We start from the raw sequence: 19,240 nt of genomic DNA on the forward strand, positions 1-19,240 counted from the left end.
AAGTAGCTTCAAGATAAAAGAGGACCAACGTCGCCACTTTGGAAGATAAGAACGACTTGAAAGAAAGTCCGCTTGCTGAAAAGTTTTCAGCATGGAACCCTTTGATGCTTAAGTTAGTGAAAATCTAAAGCAACAGTGGGAGAAGAGAGAGAATCGGAGTAGAAGAGTGCTTATTTGGAATCTTCGGATCATCCCTATGTATAGAATGGGGTGATGATCTATTATCTTAATCATCAGGAGGCACGATAACTACATAGTACAACTGGCCTCTTATGTTTAATATTTGGCAACGTTTAATATTTGACAACACCTCTTTGCGATGTTAATGCACTGATTATATATTTAATAATTCTTAGCATTATTTCACGACTGGACCGATCAGCATAACTCATTGATTAATACCTAGGTCAGAGAGTTCAGAACAATTCGAGATCATAATGGCCAATACTTTCCCCCATCATAATTCATACTTGGCTTCACAGATACTAGAACCCATGTGTTCACAAATAAAGTGCTAACAAATATTATCCTGCAATTGATTGCTTGGATTTCTTTTTCTCACTGAGAAAGCGCTATCGATTTTTGTTGACTTTTTCCTTCACACTTAGATTGTGTGAACAAATTTGTTTTGCACTTAATTGTTAAAAGAGTCCCATGTGAAATGTAGATGATGGTAGACAGAAAAATGCTTTAATGTGTAAGAAAGAAGTGCCAGTACCAATGGCACATCTCAGCTCGAGGGCCAATTCATCAACTAGTGCATACTCTTGAGGGTTTTCCTTTTTTTTCCATTTAATATTTAAGAGCCCATTCCAGAAAGTGGCTGGTCACAAGTGATTTGGGAAATTCACCTAAATTTAAACACAATCACTAGTACCTCATCACTCGCACGAATAAGCAAACTATTTCAACAGCAACCGTCCAATCCAGCATCCTGTGCAACTCTTTACAATATGAGCAAATACATGCATCACTGATAGCTCTATTTGGTTTGAAGTACAGATGAAGCACGCAACCAGAGTCCACTATGTACTATTATGTTATATCATCAGATATGCTGGTTCTGTTTACATCTTTATACAGACCGCTTCAAAGGACACACCCACAAACTAGAAGCTTTAGGTAGAAACAACTTCCCAGAAAACTAGGAACTTAGCTAGCATCATCTTCAAGGTTGTTGACCCGCTCACATTCATCGATCCATTCACTGTATCTGTAACACATGACCTCGTATCAGATGTTGTGCTCGCATATCTAAAAATCGGGCTAAATAAGAATCTGGATACAATATGTGGACAACAAGCCTACTTACATATCTATAGGCTCGGTCAGCGCTGCAAAGGAAGGAAAAATAAGAGGTCAGCCAGAACATTCACAAGAATCAGTAGAGTTCTAGCTAGAATAATTGAAAAATCAAGGTTAGCTGTGAATCTCATAATTTATGATACCATTGTTTTCTGTGCCCTTCTATTTTTCTTTTTGGTCATCACCAACAACTAAAGCTTATTGATTAACCAGGTCTACTCCAGCCTCAGCTAGATCTGGAGTCTGGACAGTGGGTAGGGCATCCAGAAGGCCAGACCTCAACTATGGATCAGGGGCCAACATCAACATCAGACTGGACCTCGGCTAGCATCAGTTAAGACCAACTCTTTTCGCTGTTGAATTGCAAAAAGGACATGGTCCTTGAGAAGATTAACAATGTTTAACAGAAGGCAAGCTAACCCACCAACAACCATGACCATCTCATGATGCCGGTCCATTAGTGTATCAATCATTTTTCTTTAGCATGCCCTAACCTTCTTCTGATATGCTTGGCCAGAATCAGTTTCACTCACACCTGTATCTGAACTGCCCCAAGATCCTACTATTAATCTGAACAAAGAATTCCCTGGTTAGAGTCCAACTCAAACTTGGACGTGGTTTTTTTCTCCCTTTTTCCCGTTTTGAAGGGTGGGAGGTGGGAGGTGGGGGGTGGGTGGGGGTTATGAAGTTTTGGAAGACAGTCTCCTGAGCCAACTTGCATTAGCCCTGCCACATGCTAGAAGCCCAGATAAAGCTAGCAATAAAGCTTACAATTGAAAATGCATTAACTTTTTTTCAGGATAAATAAAACAGAAGAAATGGCATCTTATGCTAGAAGCCCTGCCATTGATCATTTTCTTGTCTTTCCTGCGATGCTCAGGCCTCCCCGTTTTCCTCATCATCACCATCCTGCTGCCCTCTCCCTCTGTCTCCCTCCCTTCCCAATCCCACGCATCCAGTAGGATTACCCAAAGACGGCCTAAGCATATACAGCTTCTGCTGATACTTAGAAATAGTAGTACCACAAAACCATGTAGTAGTGCAAACTCAAAAGCCTGAATCTAACTAACTGTTCATGAACATACCTGTGATGGTGGTGCTGAAATTTTCTTGGCAAATCCTGCATGCAGCTTCACCAATCAAATTCTTCATGTCGCTGAAAAATAAGATGGTTTCTAAGTGCGACTGAAATTAAAATATATATGATCTCTATAAGCTACTGAGAGAACATCATAAATCTATCTTTAATATACCATGAACAAAGCCAATAAGCATCATGTGTCCTGACTATTTTGTCATACTATGTGCCATGTGGGAACTAGAAATGCTGCAAGAAAAATCAATAAGGAAGGTGAAAAAGTGACTGTTATTGATTGCAGGAAAATTCCTACAGTTCTTCAGCAGTTGGATACATCTATACATGGAGAGTCAATAAACAACTCCGCTTCTTTGAACCTGTCTCTAACCCCTAGACATACCTGCTAGGAAAAACCTACAACTGTAACAAAAGGAGTTAAACATAGCTAAAAAAATTATAATCTAACTAGATTTGGTAACTTTCAAATATGTTTTACAGATTACCAACAGTAAATGAATTATTAAACAAGGAAGATTTTCCAAATATTCAAGTCTACTGTAGCCTATTTCAAGGATCAAAGGTGATCATGCATACATGCGGCACTCAACACTGCTTCCATGGTTGCAGAAAGGGCAACAAAATACAGTATCAAGTTTATCCATTCGTTTCCTTGGAGGTGGTTTTGCCCTTGATTTCCTCTTTCCCATGATTGAGCTTCAATTTTTCAACTGAATCAGTAATAAAGTTCAATTAGTTAATTCCAGTATGTATAATGTTTAGCAACAACAAACAGGCTAAATTCTTAATATTCATTCAAGCAAGACTTGAGAAAGAAGAAGAAGAAGAATAGAGAAAGAAAGAAGATACCAAAAGTTTAAAGAAGTGACAAGATATGTTTCACAAATATCAAGACAATGAAGGAGCTCTTAATTGAAATATTTAACACATTCAGCATGGGAAACAAAATCCAACATGTCAGAGTTACCTTCAAGACCTTGAACCAAGGATTCGGGAATCAAACAGTATATACTATTTTTAAAATTTTATAAAATATCATATGTTTATAGCTTCTTATTTAGCAAACAGAAGTATGTAAACAACACCAGTCAATACGAACACATTTATCAAGCACTGTCACTCAAAGTAAATGTTGTGTGCGCTATAAATAAGACCATCTATCTTAAGAAAATAGCATTTATTATGACTACCATGATTTTGGGAGTTCAACCATTCACGTAGCTAGGATATATCCTATACAACCTTAGGTTGCTAACATATCGAAATGAAAATGATGGATGTAAAATACTGTATAAAGGTCTCATCCTAATTGGCCATCTAATTATTACTAATGTAACAGCTCTAGTGTGGAAGAACAACACACATACAAAGCCACGACGTGTTCTGAAGGTGGCTAAACTGTCGAAATCAGATAAGAAGATAGGACTTCAATTTTCAAGAAGCACAGTATCCTTGTGCATTAAGAAGACAAAAGAAGAGTAAAATTAACATTTTGCAGCATCCCTTATTCTTTTGCTAATCAATCAGATCTTGGTTCTCTCTGCAAAAACTTTGTGCTTAGATATACTCAACATATATTTAACCCATAAGAATTCAGAAAATGGATCCTCAGAGAATCTGACTATGCCCTAACTGCCTCAGATAGGTTTATACTTTTATAATTAATGAAGTATGGATGCCGGATGAACAAGTCCCAGAAAAAATCTTCATTTTTTTGGCTTGGATCAGAATTGAAGCCTGTGAAAGAAAAACACAGAGAGCAAACTGTAGTTACCAGTCTGACATCATCCACCTAGGACCAGGCATTCATTCAACCAGCATTAAATTGGAAATTAGCCGAAAACTGCTTAAATCATCAAATTTGCAGAGAGGTACAAAGAACTGGAAAAACTATGAAGCATTCAAAAAATCTGGTCCTTAAAGTAGGTAACTATTTGAAACAAAAATTCACTAAAACCATGTTATTTATCTGCATAAGGACCACCTAGCAACTATCCCACAAGCAAATGGCTTCTTTATTACATCCAAATGTGTATGCTCTTCTTTTATTTAGGCTACTAGCAAAAATGTAACTTATAATACAAATGGCCAATTCTCAGACCAAGTAATTGCCATGTTAAAAAATTACGTATGATAATAATCCACACAAGGATGAGAGCTTTTTTGTTTCTGGACTTAACCTGACCAGGGAAAGATTTGCATAACAAGATACAAACAACAATACTATATAGTATATACATAAAATTACAAGACAACAGAGCTGCTGTAGGTATATAGGAAATCCTACCATCTCATAAATGAAGGCTGCAGTATATGTGTACTCATTGCTTTTAGAATATCCATACTTTGTTACCTTCTTTTCTTGCTAATATATCAATAATTATTATGACATTTTATATAATGGCATAGGAATCAGATAGAGTAATAACTGTATCAGATCCACGTCGCAATTTTGAAGAAATTTCTAAATATTTTCATGTAAGGATTTGATATAAACCAAAGCAGGCAAGTTGAGTTTATAATCATGCCATGCTTGATTTATTTTGAATCCAACTCTGGATGTAAACCTAAAGGACATGGACACATGGATAGACCAGGTGTGCAGTCATGCTCATGAAATAGGCAACCAGCAGAGAGTTTTTCCCCATTTTCTTAGAATGCTAGTTAGTACCATAGATTGGATTCCTCAGTTGCAAAGCAGAAAAAAATTGATGCCAGTCTCCGGTGAATTGTGGCTAATGGAAAGCGTATTGAACATGTTCACAAATTTTACACTTTTGGAACTATTTTTAGGACTAGTCTTACATATCTCAGTGGAGTGCAGTCATTTTGCTAAGTAATTTAGTTTAAAAGTACAGGTTTATCTGGTAAGAAGAACATATAATACATTGCTAGTTTACTTGAATTCTGTCCAGTCATTTTCATGGTTTTCAAATGAAGCTATGTTTAGAATAATAACTTTGCAGCAGCTTGATTAATAAATTATAGGTAGAATTTTCCATCTCTGGTTATAATTCAAAGATTTGACATTTAAGATGAATCCAATCCCTTTACCATTGACACTTCAACTCAACATAAAGCCATATAAAAATTTAGTCTGCTGCTTCCTAAGGTTTGAAACTTAGCGGCCAGAATCCTTTACCAGGATGATACCCCCATTTCAGAATCTTCTCAAAATCTAAAGACTGCATATGCTTCCCTAAGTGCTTTCTCATTAGAAGTGGTTCTAAAATATCCTCTTCTCTGCATCTACACCTGTCCGCTCTAGCACTTACTCTCGATTCTAGCAACTAAGGTCTCAAATTCCATAATATAGATGCTCAAGTGAAAACATAAGACGGGCATATGGATTGTATGAGATTATTTTCTTGAAAAATCAAAGGATTCCTGTCGCAGCTAACAAAAAATAAGTGGGAAAAAGCACCAGAGAGCTGCAAGATAAGAATGAAGCTAATAGGGGATCATATCTTTCAAGAAATTCTCACCAAATGATATTTGTAGCAAGGTGGAACAAAATAAAAATCCACTCAAGCAATCATCAAATCTTTCATAAGGAAGGATCATGAAGAAATATCAAAACAGGTGCAATCTCTTTCACCAAGCTCTGACAACAACAGGGTCTAAGAAGGGCATTTTAAATGCAATATTATGTTCCATAACCATAGAATCCTATATCGTTTTATTAAGATGTCAATATATTAACCAATGATCGTGGAAATTTAGTTTGAATGATTCGCAGATTGGATTCCGTACTTTCAGTAAGCTAGTTGATAACCAGAAATTCAACACAATGTAATCGGTAATATGGAGTAAGGTGAAATATTAAAATGAATTGCATGCATTACATAGCACAGCAAGTTCATCTCCTCATACTGTTTTGCGAGACATTATTATGCTTCTTTTCAAAAAATTCTCGTATTTTCCACATGAGCGAAGCTCGAAACTTTAAATATCTCGATTTATCACCAAAGATTTTTCTTAAATAAATCGGACCTGTGAAAAATAACACGACTATATCCAAATCTACGAAGACAGCTCAGAACAAATCAAGACAGCAATATAAATTCCTTGGGAACAATTCAAACTGCAGTCAACTGAAGCTAGAAAAAGATTAATTAAAGAGGTCAGAAAGAATCTTGAAAGCCTTTGAAAACCCTAGATCCAGATTATAATGTAGAATTATAAACAGAAATTGCGGGGGAAAAAACAGAAGACCCAGAAATTTGTCTTTTTTCTAAAAGAACACCCTATTTTAGCCGATGCGTCAAGAATCCGTCCTGATCACAGAAACTTTGGAAAGGAGACGTGAGATTATAAAAGAATGCGATGAGAGAACGATCGAAAAGAGAGGAGAAAGGAACTCGAAGCCTTACCTTAAAGAGATTGGGGATAATAACGACGACGGGAGAGAAGGGGCTCTGGCTCCTGCAGCGAAAGAGAGCTCCTCCTTTTGTACCAAAAAAAAAAGAGAGCTCCTTCCGTGGAGGCGGCCACAGGATTCCGCCACCCCTTGGTTCGATTAAACCTAACGAAACCGTTGGTGTGGACCGTCCTCCATCGGACACGCAACCGATCGGGTCCAATTGTTCTTTTCAGACCGCAACTGCGCATGCAAGGTGTTTGTTGTCCAATGGTGAGTTGTTTTGTTTTCTCTCTCTTTTTCTTCCGCACGTTCGTGGCAGCGCCTGATAAGACTTCGTGCGTCATGGCAGCAAGTTTTTCTTTTTCTTCCATAATAGGTTTTAGTTTCCTTTCCTCACTTCTTATTGTTTTTTTTTTTTTGACCGGATGATTCAGAGCATGAATACATTAAAAAAAAAACAAAAATAAAATATTTCCAAAGTAAATAAAAAGAGCATCATAAATCTTTCATCTATTATCTCCAAATTACTCTATTATATAATAATAAAATATAAAATATATAAATAAATCTATCTCATCTTATGTGCTTAAGTTTTTAGGACAAGTCGTGATTTTAACATGGTATCAGAGCAGAAGTCTTAAGTTCGAATCATGTCTTCGCACTCTTTAATCCTATTATTAAAAATTTACATGTTGGGCTCACCCATTAAAAAAAAATCCGGTTGTTCACCTTATCATAAATATAGAGCGCTCAAAAATTATCAAGGCTTCTAGTCATACTCCAAGTACTCCTAAGTAACCCTTCCTATAGACAGTTGGCCTAGCCACCCATCCTCGCTAAATCCCTTTTTAGGATGATGCGGCTTGCTCAGGGCATACCTCAAATCCTCCCATACTCTTCTCAACTTTGTACTCAATTCTATAAGCAAATGCGTTTGAGAGTTCTCATCAAAACTGCCTTTCATATGCATGGGCCATCACTTAGCGCACAACCAAATGGGCAGCATATTGTCAAGATAAAAAAAAATCAATAATTATACTAAATATTGAATAATTAATGTATTTTTGGTTTTGACTGTTGTACCAATCAAGTATCACTCTTAGAGGAAAGAGAAGAGGTTGAGCTAATTGTTAGAAATATTATATAGTTGTAATATGATGATAATTTAATTTATAGGTTTGAATGGTTAGGTGTACAATAATATAGTGAGTTAGTTGTATTAGATTAAAAGTCCTCAAAGCAGTTATAACTTTATATGGTTACAACTGCAGATAGATAACTACCTATTTGAATTTAAATCAAACACCTCTTTAGAAATATTATGGTTAGAAGAGGCAGTTATTTACAACCATTTAAACTCTATAAATAGAAGTATAGGCTTAAGGATAAAGACATAAGTTTATTGCCTTTTAAGGCTTTCGGTTTTAATATACGGTTTGGTGAGAGTTCTACAGAAAATCTTTAGAATTGCTATCTGTAGTTTATGACTTTGTTGTATCCTAGAGGTGATTTGCCAATAACCTAGTAGCAAACTCTTTGAGTGGGGGCAAATATCACCTTAAAGAAAGTGTCTTAGATGCGCCTCAAAGTCGCTTTGTTTTCTTTCTTCATTGTTTTTGCTGTAACTATTTAACAATTTTAAGGTGATATTTGAATGGAAGAAGGATCAAACATGGCGGCTTTCAAAGTTATGAATCAAGATTTTGTGAAGTTGGATAGATTTGATGGAACAAACTTCACTCGTTGGCAAGACAAAGTGCTTTTCTTACCTACTGCATTGAAGATATCGTATGTTCTTGATCCAAGTCTGCCGCCAATTACAGAACCAAGTCCAAATGATACTGAAGAAACTAAGGCAGATAGAAAGAAACGTGAAGAAGATGAATTGGTTTGCAGGGGACATATTTTAAATGCGCTATCGAACAGACTTTATGATCTATTCACTTCTGTCAAATCTCCAAGAGAGATATGGAAGGCTTTGGAGTCCAAATACAACACTAAGAAACAGGGTGCAGATAAGTTTCTTACTCTCAAGTATTTTGAATTTTCTATGGTTGATAGTTTTTCTGTTATGGATCAAGTTCATGAATTGCAAATTCTTGTGAGTAAACTTCGAGATTTGAAAATTGAAGTTCCAGAATCATTACAAGTAGGAGCAATAAATGCAAAACTTCCTCCTAGTTAGAATGATTATAGAAAGAAACTTCTCCATATCACAGAAGATTTTACTATAGAGCAAATTCAAAAACACTTACGAATTGAAGAGGAGACCAGAATAGACCAGAATTCGTGAGAAAAGAATTCCAGTTGAATTTGACTCTAAAGTGAACTATGTGGACCAAAAGAATAAGACAAATCTTAGAGGAAACAAAAGAAAGTTCCCTGACACAAACAACTCCAGCAATAATAACAAGAAAAATAAAACTTGTTATAATTGCGGAAAGAAGGGTCATTTGAAACGTGAATGCAGATATAGGAAGAAACAAAAGAAAGAAAATGCTGGAAATACCAATAGTGCAAATATGGTTGAGAAAGAAACTACTGAAATTATTGCCATGGTCTCTGGATTGCGAGTTGGTATGGTTACAGAATTACATATGGCAACAACAACCATATTCTCTGATTGGTGGTATGATTCTGGAGCCACTGTTTATGTCTGCAATAACAAATCTTAGTTCAAGTTCTTTGAAGATGTTGCAGAAGGACAGGAAGTCTTAATGGGGAACCACAATTCTGCCAAAGTCTTGGGAAAAGGAAGTGTTGAACTTCAGTTTACTTCAGGAAAGAAGTTTGTTCTTCTTCATGTCCTTTATGTTCCAGAAATCAAGAACTTGGTATCTGCTAGCCTATTATGTAAGAAAGGCATAAAGGTTGTTTTAGAATCTGACAAATTAATACTGTCAAAAAGTGGAGTGTTTGTTGGAAAAGGGTACTCATATGATATATGATGGAATGTTTAAATCAAGTATTAATAAAGCACAGTATATTTCTACTTATATTATTGAATCTTCTACTTTATGGCATATTCGTTTGGCACATTTAAATTATAGATCTTTGAAATATATATCTAATCATGGTTTGATTTCTTATACTCATGATAATAATGACAAGTGTCAAGTGTTCATTCAAGCCAAAATGACCAGGAAACATTTTCCTAAAGTAGAAAGAAATTCACAATTAGAGCTTGTGCATTCTGATATCTGTGAGTTAAATGGCATTTTAACTAGAGGAGTCAATAGATATTTCATAATGTTTATTGATGATTTTTCACAGTACACACATGTAACTTTAATGAAACACAAAGATGAAGCCTTTGAGATGTTTAAACTCTATAAATCTATTGTTGAAAATCAAAAGGAAAAGAAAATTAAGATTCTACGAAGTGATAGATGTGGTGAATATTTTTCCAATGATTTTAACTCCTACTGTGAAGAATATGGGATTATACATCAGAAAAGTGCACCTTACACTCTACAACAAAATGATTTGGCCGAAAGAAAAAATAGAACATTAGTTGATATGTGTTGAAGGAGCCATGCTTGACTGCACCAAAACAGCAGCAGCAGTTATTGACTCTATCAAGTCACAAGCAGAAGAAGAGGAGATCCAAGATTTTAGGAGCTCTCCAACTATTCAGTAATAGAAGCACATTTGAAGAACAGAAGATTTATTCAAACCTCATACTTTGTATATGCGGAGTATCTCTAGAAGTTGTTGTTAGTCCGCTCTCTATATAACACACCATCACGTAACACAAATCTCTTACGAGAAAACAACCTTCAACCATATCCTATTGTAAACTTCTATATTATATCAGAACCGCCTATAGACCAATGTTAATCCCAAAAACAGAATGTCTTCTGACGTCTCCTCTGAGAACTCCACCACAGAATACCCAGTATTCCACCCCTCCTCCAACATCAATATCTCCAAGCTCACAAGAATCAATTACCCCATGTGGAGGGTGCAGATGCTTCCATATTTGAAAGGCCAAGGTGTCTTCGGGTACATTGATGGATCTGTGAAAGCACTTCCTCAAAAACTTGTTGCTGCAGATGGCACCCAAACTCTCAATCCTTTATATGCAAAGTGGTCCATGCAGGATAACTTGATTCCTAGCATTATCAATTCCTCTTTGACAGATGAGGTTCTAGCCCAGGTGTATCGATCAAAAACCTCTCGCGATATCTGGTTTGCGTTGGAGACATGCTTCGCCTCTCAGTCTCACGCGAAGGTAGTACAAGTTCACTCTCAATTTGCAACAACTCACAAAGGCAATATGACTACCAGTGATTTCTTCATTCATATCAAAAAGCTCACCGATGAGTTAGCTATTGCAGGGCAAGCCATTCCCAATGAGGACATTGTCACTTATGTTCTTGCAGAGCTTGGCCCAGAGTATGATTCACTTGTCACGATGGTTACAGCACGCTCAGACTTTATACCTCTTGAAGAATTGTATGTTCTTCTTCTCACAGCAGAAGCTCGTATTATTCATAACACTCAGCCGATCACTATTCCTAGTGCTAGCGCAAATACTGTGCAACGACAACAATCAGCACATCATGGGAGAGGTCGTGGCAATCCCACCAATAACTATCGCGACCGGGGCCGTAATAATCAAGGCCAGAACAATAGTAGAGGTAACCCTCCAATTTATAATCGCAATTCCAATTCTGATCGATCATCTCTTTGGTGCCAGTTATGTGAGAAACTAGGACACACAGTCCACAAGTGCTTTCACATATTCAATATTAACTACCTCTAGCCTCCATCCTATAACAATGGTCAAGCTATGGTTGCCTACAACCAACAGAACACAGACTCTGCTTGGCATCTCGACTCGGGAGCTACCCATCACCTGACAAACGACATCAGTAATCTCAACATACGTAGTGATGAGTATGGTGGATCTGATCAAATTCAAGTGGGGAATGGATCAGGTTTGGGTATCTCTCACACTGGTATAGCTAACCTACAAACACCTTCCAAATCTTTTGTGCTCAATCAAATTCTTGTTGTCCCTGAAATCAAAAAAAAAATTTATATTTGTTGCAAAATTTGCCCGTGACAATCATGTTTGCTTTGAGTTTCATGATTTTTTTTTTCTTGATCAAGGACTACTTGGGGAACATCAAGCATAAAGGCTATCTTCGGGATGGCTTATATTGTTTCTCGCCACCACTTCTCCTGTTCGGCCTTTGTTGGTACTTGTCTTTCTCATTCTGATTGGCATCAGAAGCTTGGACATGCCTCATTTCCCATTGTTATTGTAGTTCTTTCAGCAAATAAGATTTTAGTTGTTAATAAAAGACAATCTATTTGTCCAGAATGTCAAATGGCTAAAAGTTATAATTTACCTTTTCCCTTATCTCAATTTACGACTTCTAAGCCTATTGAATTAATTTATTCGGATGTCTGGGGACCTTCTTCAACTTTACATAGATATGGTTCCTGTTACTATGTGTGTTTTTTGGATGACTTTACAAAATTTATTTGGCTTTTTCCATTAAAATAAAAATCTGAAGTTGAATCCATATTTCAATTTCAACACCTTGTTGAACGACATTTTGATTGCAAAATTAAGTCAATTCAAACTGATTGGGGTGGTGAATATCGAAGGTTAAATACTTTCTTCAAAACTTGTGGTATCCAACATCGTTTAGCATCAACAAATGGGTGTTGTCGAACGACGTCACTGACAAATAGTGGAAATGGGATTAGCACTTCTTGCTCATTCTAATCTCCCGAAGCAATATTGGGAGGACGCGTTCTTAACAACTACCTACCTTGTAAATAGGCTTCCTACAAAAATTTTAAGCAACAAAAGCCTTTTTGAAGTAGCCTATAATAGAAAACCCAACTATAATTTCCTAAAGGACTTTGGTTGTGCATGTTGGCCCAACATTAGACCCTATAATAAACATAAAATAGATTTTTGCTCCAAAACTTGTATTTTCATTGGCCATAGTCTTTGCCATCAAGGATACAAATGTTTGGATTTATCAACCGGAAAAATATTTGTTTCAAGACATGTAGTTTCAATGAATCCATCTTTCCCTATTCAGCCCAATCCCAAACACCAGCTCAAACTAGCCCAACCCGTATCAACCTTCCCCCAAACCTCACCACTAATCAAATTCCTTCAAGAGCTATCATTGTGTCTATAGGTACTCCAGATCAATCCTTCCCCATCCCACATGATTCAGCTGCTCCCCACTCTCAAGATTCAGGTGGAGGGAGTTCTCCCATGATGGATTCCGAAGCAGATGTCGGTGTCCCTGTTGAACCTGCAACTGAACCTTCTCCATCCAGCACAGATACTACTCCATTACCAGAAACACAGAAACAACATCCAATGGTTACAAGGTCACAAACCAATTCCTTGAAGCCTAGAGTTCCTCATGATGGCACCATCAGGTACCCACTTCCTCGAGCCTTGCTGGCTGCTATTCACTCCGGTCTCATTGAACCAACCTGTTGCACTGAGGCGAGAAAACATGCCCATTGGCGCAACGCAATGAATCAAGAATTTGATGCCTTACTACAAAATGGCCCTTGGACATTAGTTCCCCCATGGCCTAATGTGAATTTCGTAGGATCAAAATAGGTTTACAAAATCAAGAGGAATGCCAATGGTCATGTTGAGCGTTTCAAAGCAAGGCTAGTTGCTAAAGGATATCACCAGTAGTAAAGGGTCGATTTCCATGAAACTTTCAGCTCCGTTGTCAAACCAGGTACCATTTGATTGATGATATCTATTGCCTTGTCTAGAGGATGGTGTTTAAGACAAATCGATATTCAAAATGCATTCCTCCATGGCATATTGTGTGAAGAAGTTTACATGTCTCAGCCTCTTGGATTTGCACATCCTGATTATCCAAATCACATTTGCAAGCTCCACGAAAGCATCTATGGTCTTGGACAGGCCCTGCGAGCATGGTTCTCTCATCTTACTGATAAGCTAATATCTCTAGGCTTTGTTGGATCCAAAGCTGACAATTCACTCTATATGTTGCTTACTACTTAATTTTGTGTCTACTTCCTTATTTATATAGACGATACTATTGTGACTGGTTTTGATTCTACTCAAGTTGATCGTATCATTAAGATTCTTAATAATGAATTTTCTGTCAAGGATCTTGGTGATCTCAATTTCTTTCTAGGAGTGGAAGCCTTGAGAACTACAAATAGAATGTTTTTATCACAACGTCATTATATTGTCGAACTTCTAAAGAAAACTTCAATGGATAAAGTCAAACCATGCAGCACCTCTATGGTGTCTAATTGTTGGCTTTCTAAGTTTGAAGGTGATATCTATCCTGATCCTCAATTATGTAGGAGTACTATCGGAGCTTTACAATATCTTGAATTTACTAGGCCTGATCTTGCCTTTGCTGTTCACAAGGTGAGCAAATATATGCATGAGCCACGTATGCCTCATTGGCATGCGGTAAAAAGAATTCTTAGATATCTTAAACTCACGGTGTCTTACTCACTTTTTTTATTTGCCTATACATCACACTCCTTGCAAGGATTCTCTGACTCCGATTGGGCCAGTGACAACGATGATAGGCATTCTGCTGGTGCTTATTGTGTGTTCCATAGAAACTACTTGATAAGTTGGAGTTGCAAGCAGCAACTCACAGTAGCCAGAAGTAGCACTGAGGCTGAGTATAAATCCCTTTCCAACACAGCAGCATAAATGCAATGGCTTCAATTAGTTTTGAGTGATCTTCGGCTTCCTATCAAAGAGCTTCCAAAGTTGTGGTGTGACAACATAGGAGCTACTTGCTTATCTTTAAATCTAGTGTTTCATGCTAGGACGAAACATATAGAGATAGACTTTCACTATGTGCGTGATCAAGTGTTGCAGAGAAAGCTCCAAGTTTGCTTTGTTTCTTCTAAAGATCAGTTAGCCGATCTACTTACCAAACCATTAAATTATGTTCGGTTCAAGTTACTCAAGCACAATCTTCATGTGGAAGGTCTTCCCATTCAATTGAGGGGGAGTATGCTTGACTGCACCAAAATAGCAGCAGCAGTTATTGACTCTACCGAGTCACAAGTAGAAGAAGATGGGATCCAAGATTCTAGGACCTCTCCAACTGTTCAGTAACATATGCACATTTAAAGAATAGAAGACTTATTCAAACCTTATACTCTGTATATGCCGAGTATCTCTAGAAGTGGTTGTCAATCCTCTCTCTATATAACACCCCATCATGTAACACAAATCTCTCAAGGGAAAACAACCTTCAGCCATATCCTATTGTAAACTTCTACAATATGGTAAATGCTATGCTTTTGAATGCAAAATTGCCTTCAAATTTGTGGGGAGAAGCATTACTTACTACCTGCCATGTGCATAATAGAATACCTTCTAGGACAATGAAAATCTTACCATATGAGCTATGGAAAGGTAGAAACCTACTCTAAAATATCTAAGAGTTTGGGGTTATCTAGCCTTCTACAGAGTACCAAATCCAAAAAGAACAAAATTAGGACCAAAAGCTCTCAAAAGTGTTTTTGTAGGATATGCTGAAAATTCCAAAGCTTATAGATTATTAAATTTGGATTCCAATATAATAGTAGAATCAAAAGATGTTGAATTTATAGAAAATAAATTCTATCATGATTCCACAATAATCTCAGCACCTACTCAAACTTTGGAAATAAACTCTAATCCTAGAGCTTCGCTTGGAAATAAGAAAAATTTGTCTAATATATCTGCTGAACCTAGGAGAAGTCAGAGAGCTAGAAAGGAGAAACACTTAGATTCTGATTTTATTTCTTCACAAGCTCTTGTCTTCCTTATGGAAGGAAATAGAAACGCTATCCTAAGTGAATTACCCATCTTACTAAATGTCAAAGAAGATCCAAAAACGTTTAGTGAAGCCATGGATTCAAGAGATGCAGGTTTTTGGAGGGAGGCAATAATAATGAAATGGACTCAATATTATCTAATAATACTTGGGTATTAGTTGATTTGCCTCCAGGATCTAAACCTAATGGATGTAAGTGGGTATTAGAAGGAAATACAACACAGATGGATCTTTATAAACTTTCAGAGCTAGGTTAGTAACCAAAGGTTTCAAACAAAAGAAAGGTATAAATTATTTTGATACATATGCATATGTGGCAAGAATAATATCTATTAGAGTACTTTGGCACTAGCTTCTATATATAATCTTTATGTTCATCAAATGGATGTCAAAACAGCCTTCTTAAATGGTAATTTTGATGAAGAGGTATATATGAAACAACCTGAAGGGTTTGTTATGCCAGAAAATGAAAAAAAGTTTGCAAACTAATTAAGTCACTATATGGATTAAAGCAAGCACCAAAATAATGGCATGGAAAGTTTGATTCTGTGATTTTATCTCATGGTTTTAAACATAATAGTGCTGATAAATGTATTTATTCTAAATTTACAAAAGAATATGGTGTAATTATTTGCATTTATGTAGATGATATGCTTATATTTGGGACCAACTTGATAGGTGTGTCTAAAATTAAGAAGTATCTAACTTCAAATTTTAAGATGAAAGATCTTAATGAAGTAGATACTATTTTAGGAGTCAAAGTTAAGAAACATAGTGGGGGTTATGCTTTAAGCCAATCTCATTATATTGAAAAAATGCTTCTTAAATTCAGCATCTAGGAATTAAAGAAGCAAGTACCCCATATGATTCTTCTTTCAAATTGACTGAAAATTTAGGCAGATCAGTTGCCCAACTAGAATATGCTAGTGTAATTGGTAGTTTGATGTATACAATGCATTGCACTAGGCTAGATATAGTATTTACAATTTGCAAACTTTCTAGATATACCAACAATCCTGGCATAGATCATTGGAAAGCTATCAGTAGAGTTTTTGGATATCTTAAACGAACTATTGGTATTGGATTGTACTTTAATAACTTTCCAACAGTACTAGAAGGATATAGTGATGTTAGTTGGATCACTAGTGCAAGTGACAATAAATAAACTTATGGCTGGATTTTTACTCTTGGTGGAGGAGCCATTTCATGGGCTTCAAAGAAGCAAACAATCATTTCACACTCCACCATGGAATCTACATTTGTAGTATTGGCTGTAGCATGTAAAGAAGCAGAATGGCTAAAAAATATGTTACTAGATATAGACTTGTGGCCACAACCGATGCCATCTATTTTTTTACACTGTGATGGTGAAGCAACTACGTCTCGAACATATAATAAAGTTTATAATGGAAAGTCTAGACATATTAGCTTGAGATATGAATATGCAAGACAATTAATACGAGATGGAATTATCACAATTGTGTATGTTAGATCAAGTAATAATTTAGCAGATCCTTTGATGAAAGGACTCTCAAGAGACTTGGTTAAAAGTATATCTAGTGGAATGGGTTTGAAACCTTTTTTTTATTTAAAATAAATAAATCACCAGTAATGGGAACCCAACCTAAAGCAAGTCTAAGATTTAAAGGGTAACAACAAATTACTGATAAGTGATGGATACAACACTGAGAAATTTTATTTTTACTGAAACTCATTTTAAGATGTTCAATGTTGCCTGTTACACTAGTTTGGATGAGTTTAAACTCTTAATGAGATTCAAGAATATTTTCAAAGTGGGACACCGATGGAATCTCACCTATATGAACATAAGAAGTGGAAATGTTCATGAAGTCTAGGATGGAGTTTGGGTTTACTTTTGGAAATGTTCATGAAGTCTAGGATGGAGTTATGGCTATATGTATATTATGATTGGTGAACTACTCATTGTAACTGGATAGAATTATGTGTGGAATATTTTTGGCTCTAACATGAATAAGTTTTGATTTAAGCTTTAGGCCACCATTGACTTAATTAGAACTTTGAAGTATCTACACTAATTGAAGGTTTAAATCGAAAGATACCTTCTTCTATGCATAATTATATCAATATTAAGACTAAGAGCCTCTATATTACAATCTAAGTAGGGGATTGTTAGAAATATTATATAGATGGTAATATGATGGTAATTTAATTTATAGGTTTGAATGGTTAGGTGTACAATAATATAGTGAGTAAGTTATATTGGATCAAAAGTCCTCAAAGTAGTTATAACTTTATACGGTTACAACTGCAAATAGATAACCACCTATTTAAATTTAAATCAAACACCTCTTCAGAAATATTAGGGTTAGAAAAGGCAGTTATTTACAACTATTCAAACTCAATAAATAGAAGTATAGGCTTAAGGATAAAGTCATAATTTTATTGTCTTTTAAGGCTCTCAGTTTTAATATACGGTTTGGTGAGAGTTCTACATAAAATCTTCAGAATTGCTATCTGCGGATTTGTGACTTTATTATATCATGGAGGTGATTTGCCAATAATCCAGTAGCAAACTCTTTGAGTGGGGGCAAATATCACCTTAAAAAAAGTGTCTTAGACGCACCTCAAAGTCGCTTTGTTTTCTTTCTTCATTGTTTCTGCTGTTACTGTTTAACACTAATTAGGTGCATTTTGTAGATGATATGGTTGTCCACTTGGTTAAATATCTCAGGATATTCTTGCATACTAATGTAATTGAGGATGTATGATGTATCCGAGTAGGTTTGAACCAACCCAACCCAATCAAACTGCCACCCCTTGGAAAGAAAACATGACTCAATAATTTTCAATACTGTCTAGGTTATCGACAAACAATACAGAACCTACTTCACGGGTGGTTAGTTCCTCTTTGTTATTTAAAGAAGGTCATGGATTTATATATTATAAAATTGACACCCAACAAAGTGTACTTGAAGGCATTTGTAAGTGTTAAGAACATACCTACCTAGATAAATGGACTGAGTACAGGTTAAGATTATTAAGAACATCCTAGTTGGGAGATCTTGGAGCTCGTCAACTTTCCTACGAGTATAGCTCTCCCCAAGCGCCACCTCCACCTATTTCATGGCTAACTTTCTCAACATCAAGAGACACAATATGAACAGATAAACTAGGGTTAAGTTTAGTCTCAGTTTCCTAAAATTTATTAAAATTTGGTATGGTTTTTTATGACCATGGGCAATCTGTTGTCGAAGAGGGTGTGGAGGAGAACAGGGAGAAGGTGTAGGAGTCGTAATTCTTAAGTGAAACATAGGTTGCACGATCTTGAGATTGGCATCAAATTTTGAGCTTCAACAAGCTGACATCGTGCTGGCTTGAGAATACATGTGCTGAGCTCGAAGTGGAGTTTCGAAGCTCTACTTGGGCTTGAGTCAGCTCCTTTTTTTTGTAAAAAAAAAGTTGAGCCGAGCTTTAATAGTTTTGCTTGTATTTGGTTTTTGATCGACACAATTAAAGATGATAATACCTATAATAGATAATTAGGAACTAGAGATTCAATCAAGTTTCATCTAGGAATCAACATCCTAGTAGCCAAATAATGAGTGGATTTTGTATAAAGTAAATATCTAACCAAAGACCTGTAAGTAGGGTTGCAAGTGGGTAAGATTG

The 19,240-nt window shown here is 36.2% G+C and overlaps 1 protein-coding gene across 2 annotated transcripts; it reads right to left on the minus strand.

Moving 5' to 3' along the window:
* Window positions 1-871: 871 nt before the first annotated feature.
* LOC103723411 (transcription elongation factor 1 homolog) lies at window positions 872-7,006 on the minus strand. 2 transcript variants are annotated; one of them, XM_017846720.3, is made up of 6 exons: window positions 6,775-6,997; window positions 4,055-4,138; window positions 2,978-3,111; window positions 2,391-2,461; window positions 1,313-1,334; window positions 872-1,213 (listed from the first exon to the last, which is right to left on the minus strand). In XM_017846720.3, the coding sequence occupies exons 3-6, from the start codon at window positions 3,088-3,090 to the stop codon at window positions 1,153-1,155; spliced, it is 267 nt and encodes an 88-aa protein (XP_017702209.1). In that variant the 5' UTR covers window positions 3,091-3,111; window positions 4,055-4,138; window positions 6,775-6,997; the 3' UTR covers window positions 872-1,152. The 2 variants fall into 2 exon arrangements, with proteins under 2 accessions (XP_017702209.1, XP_008812538.1); XM_008814316.4 differs by lacking the exon at window positions 4,055-4,138 and having other exon boundaries at window positions 6,775-7,006.
* Between the last annotated feature and the right edge of the window lie 12,234 nt (window positions 7,007-19,240).

The sequence above is a fragment of the Phoenix dactylifera genome, chromosome 4 (genome assembly GCF_009389715.1).
Source record: "Phoenix dactylifera cultivar Barhee BC4 chromosome 4, palm_55x_up_171113_PBpolish2nd_filt_p, whole genome shotgun sequence".
NCBI lineage: Eukaryota > Viridiplantae > Streptophyta > Magnoliopsida > Arecales > Arecaceae > Phoenix > Phoenix dactylifera.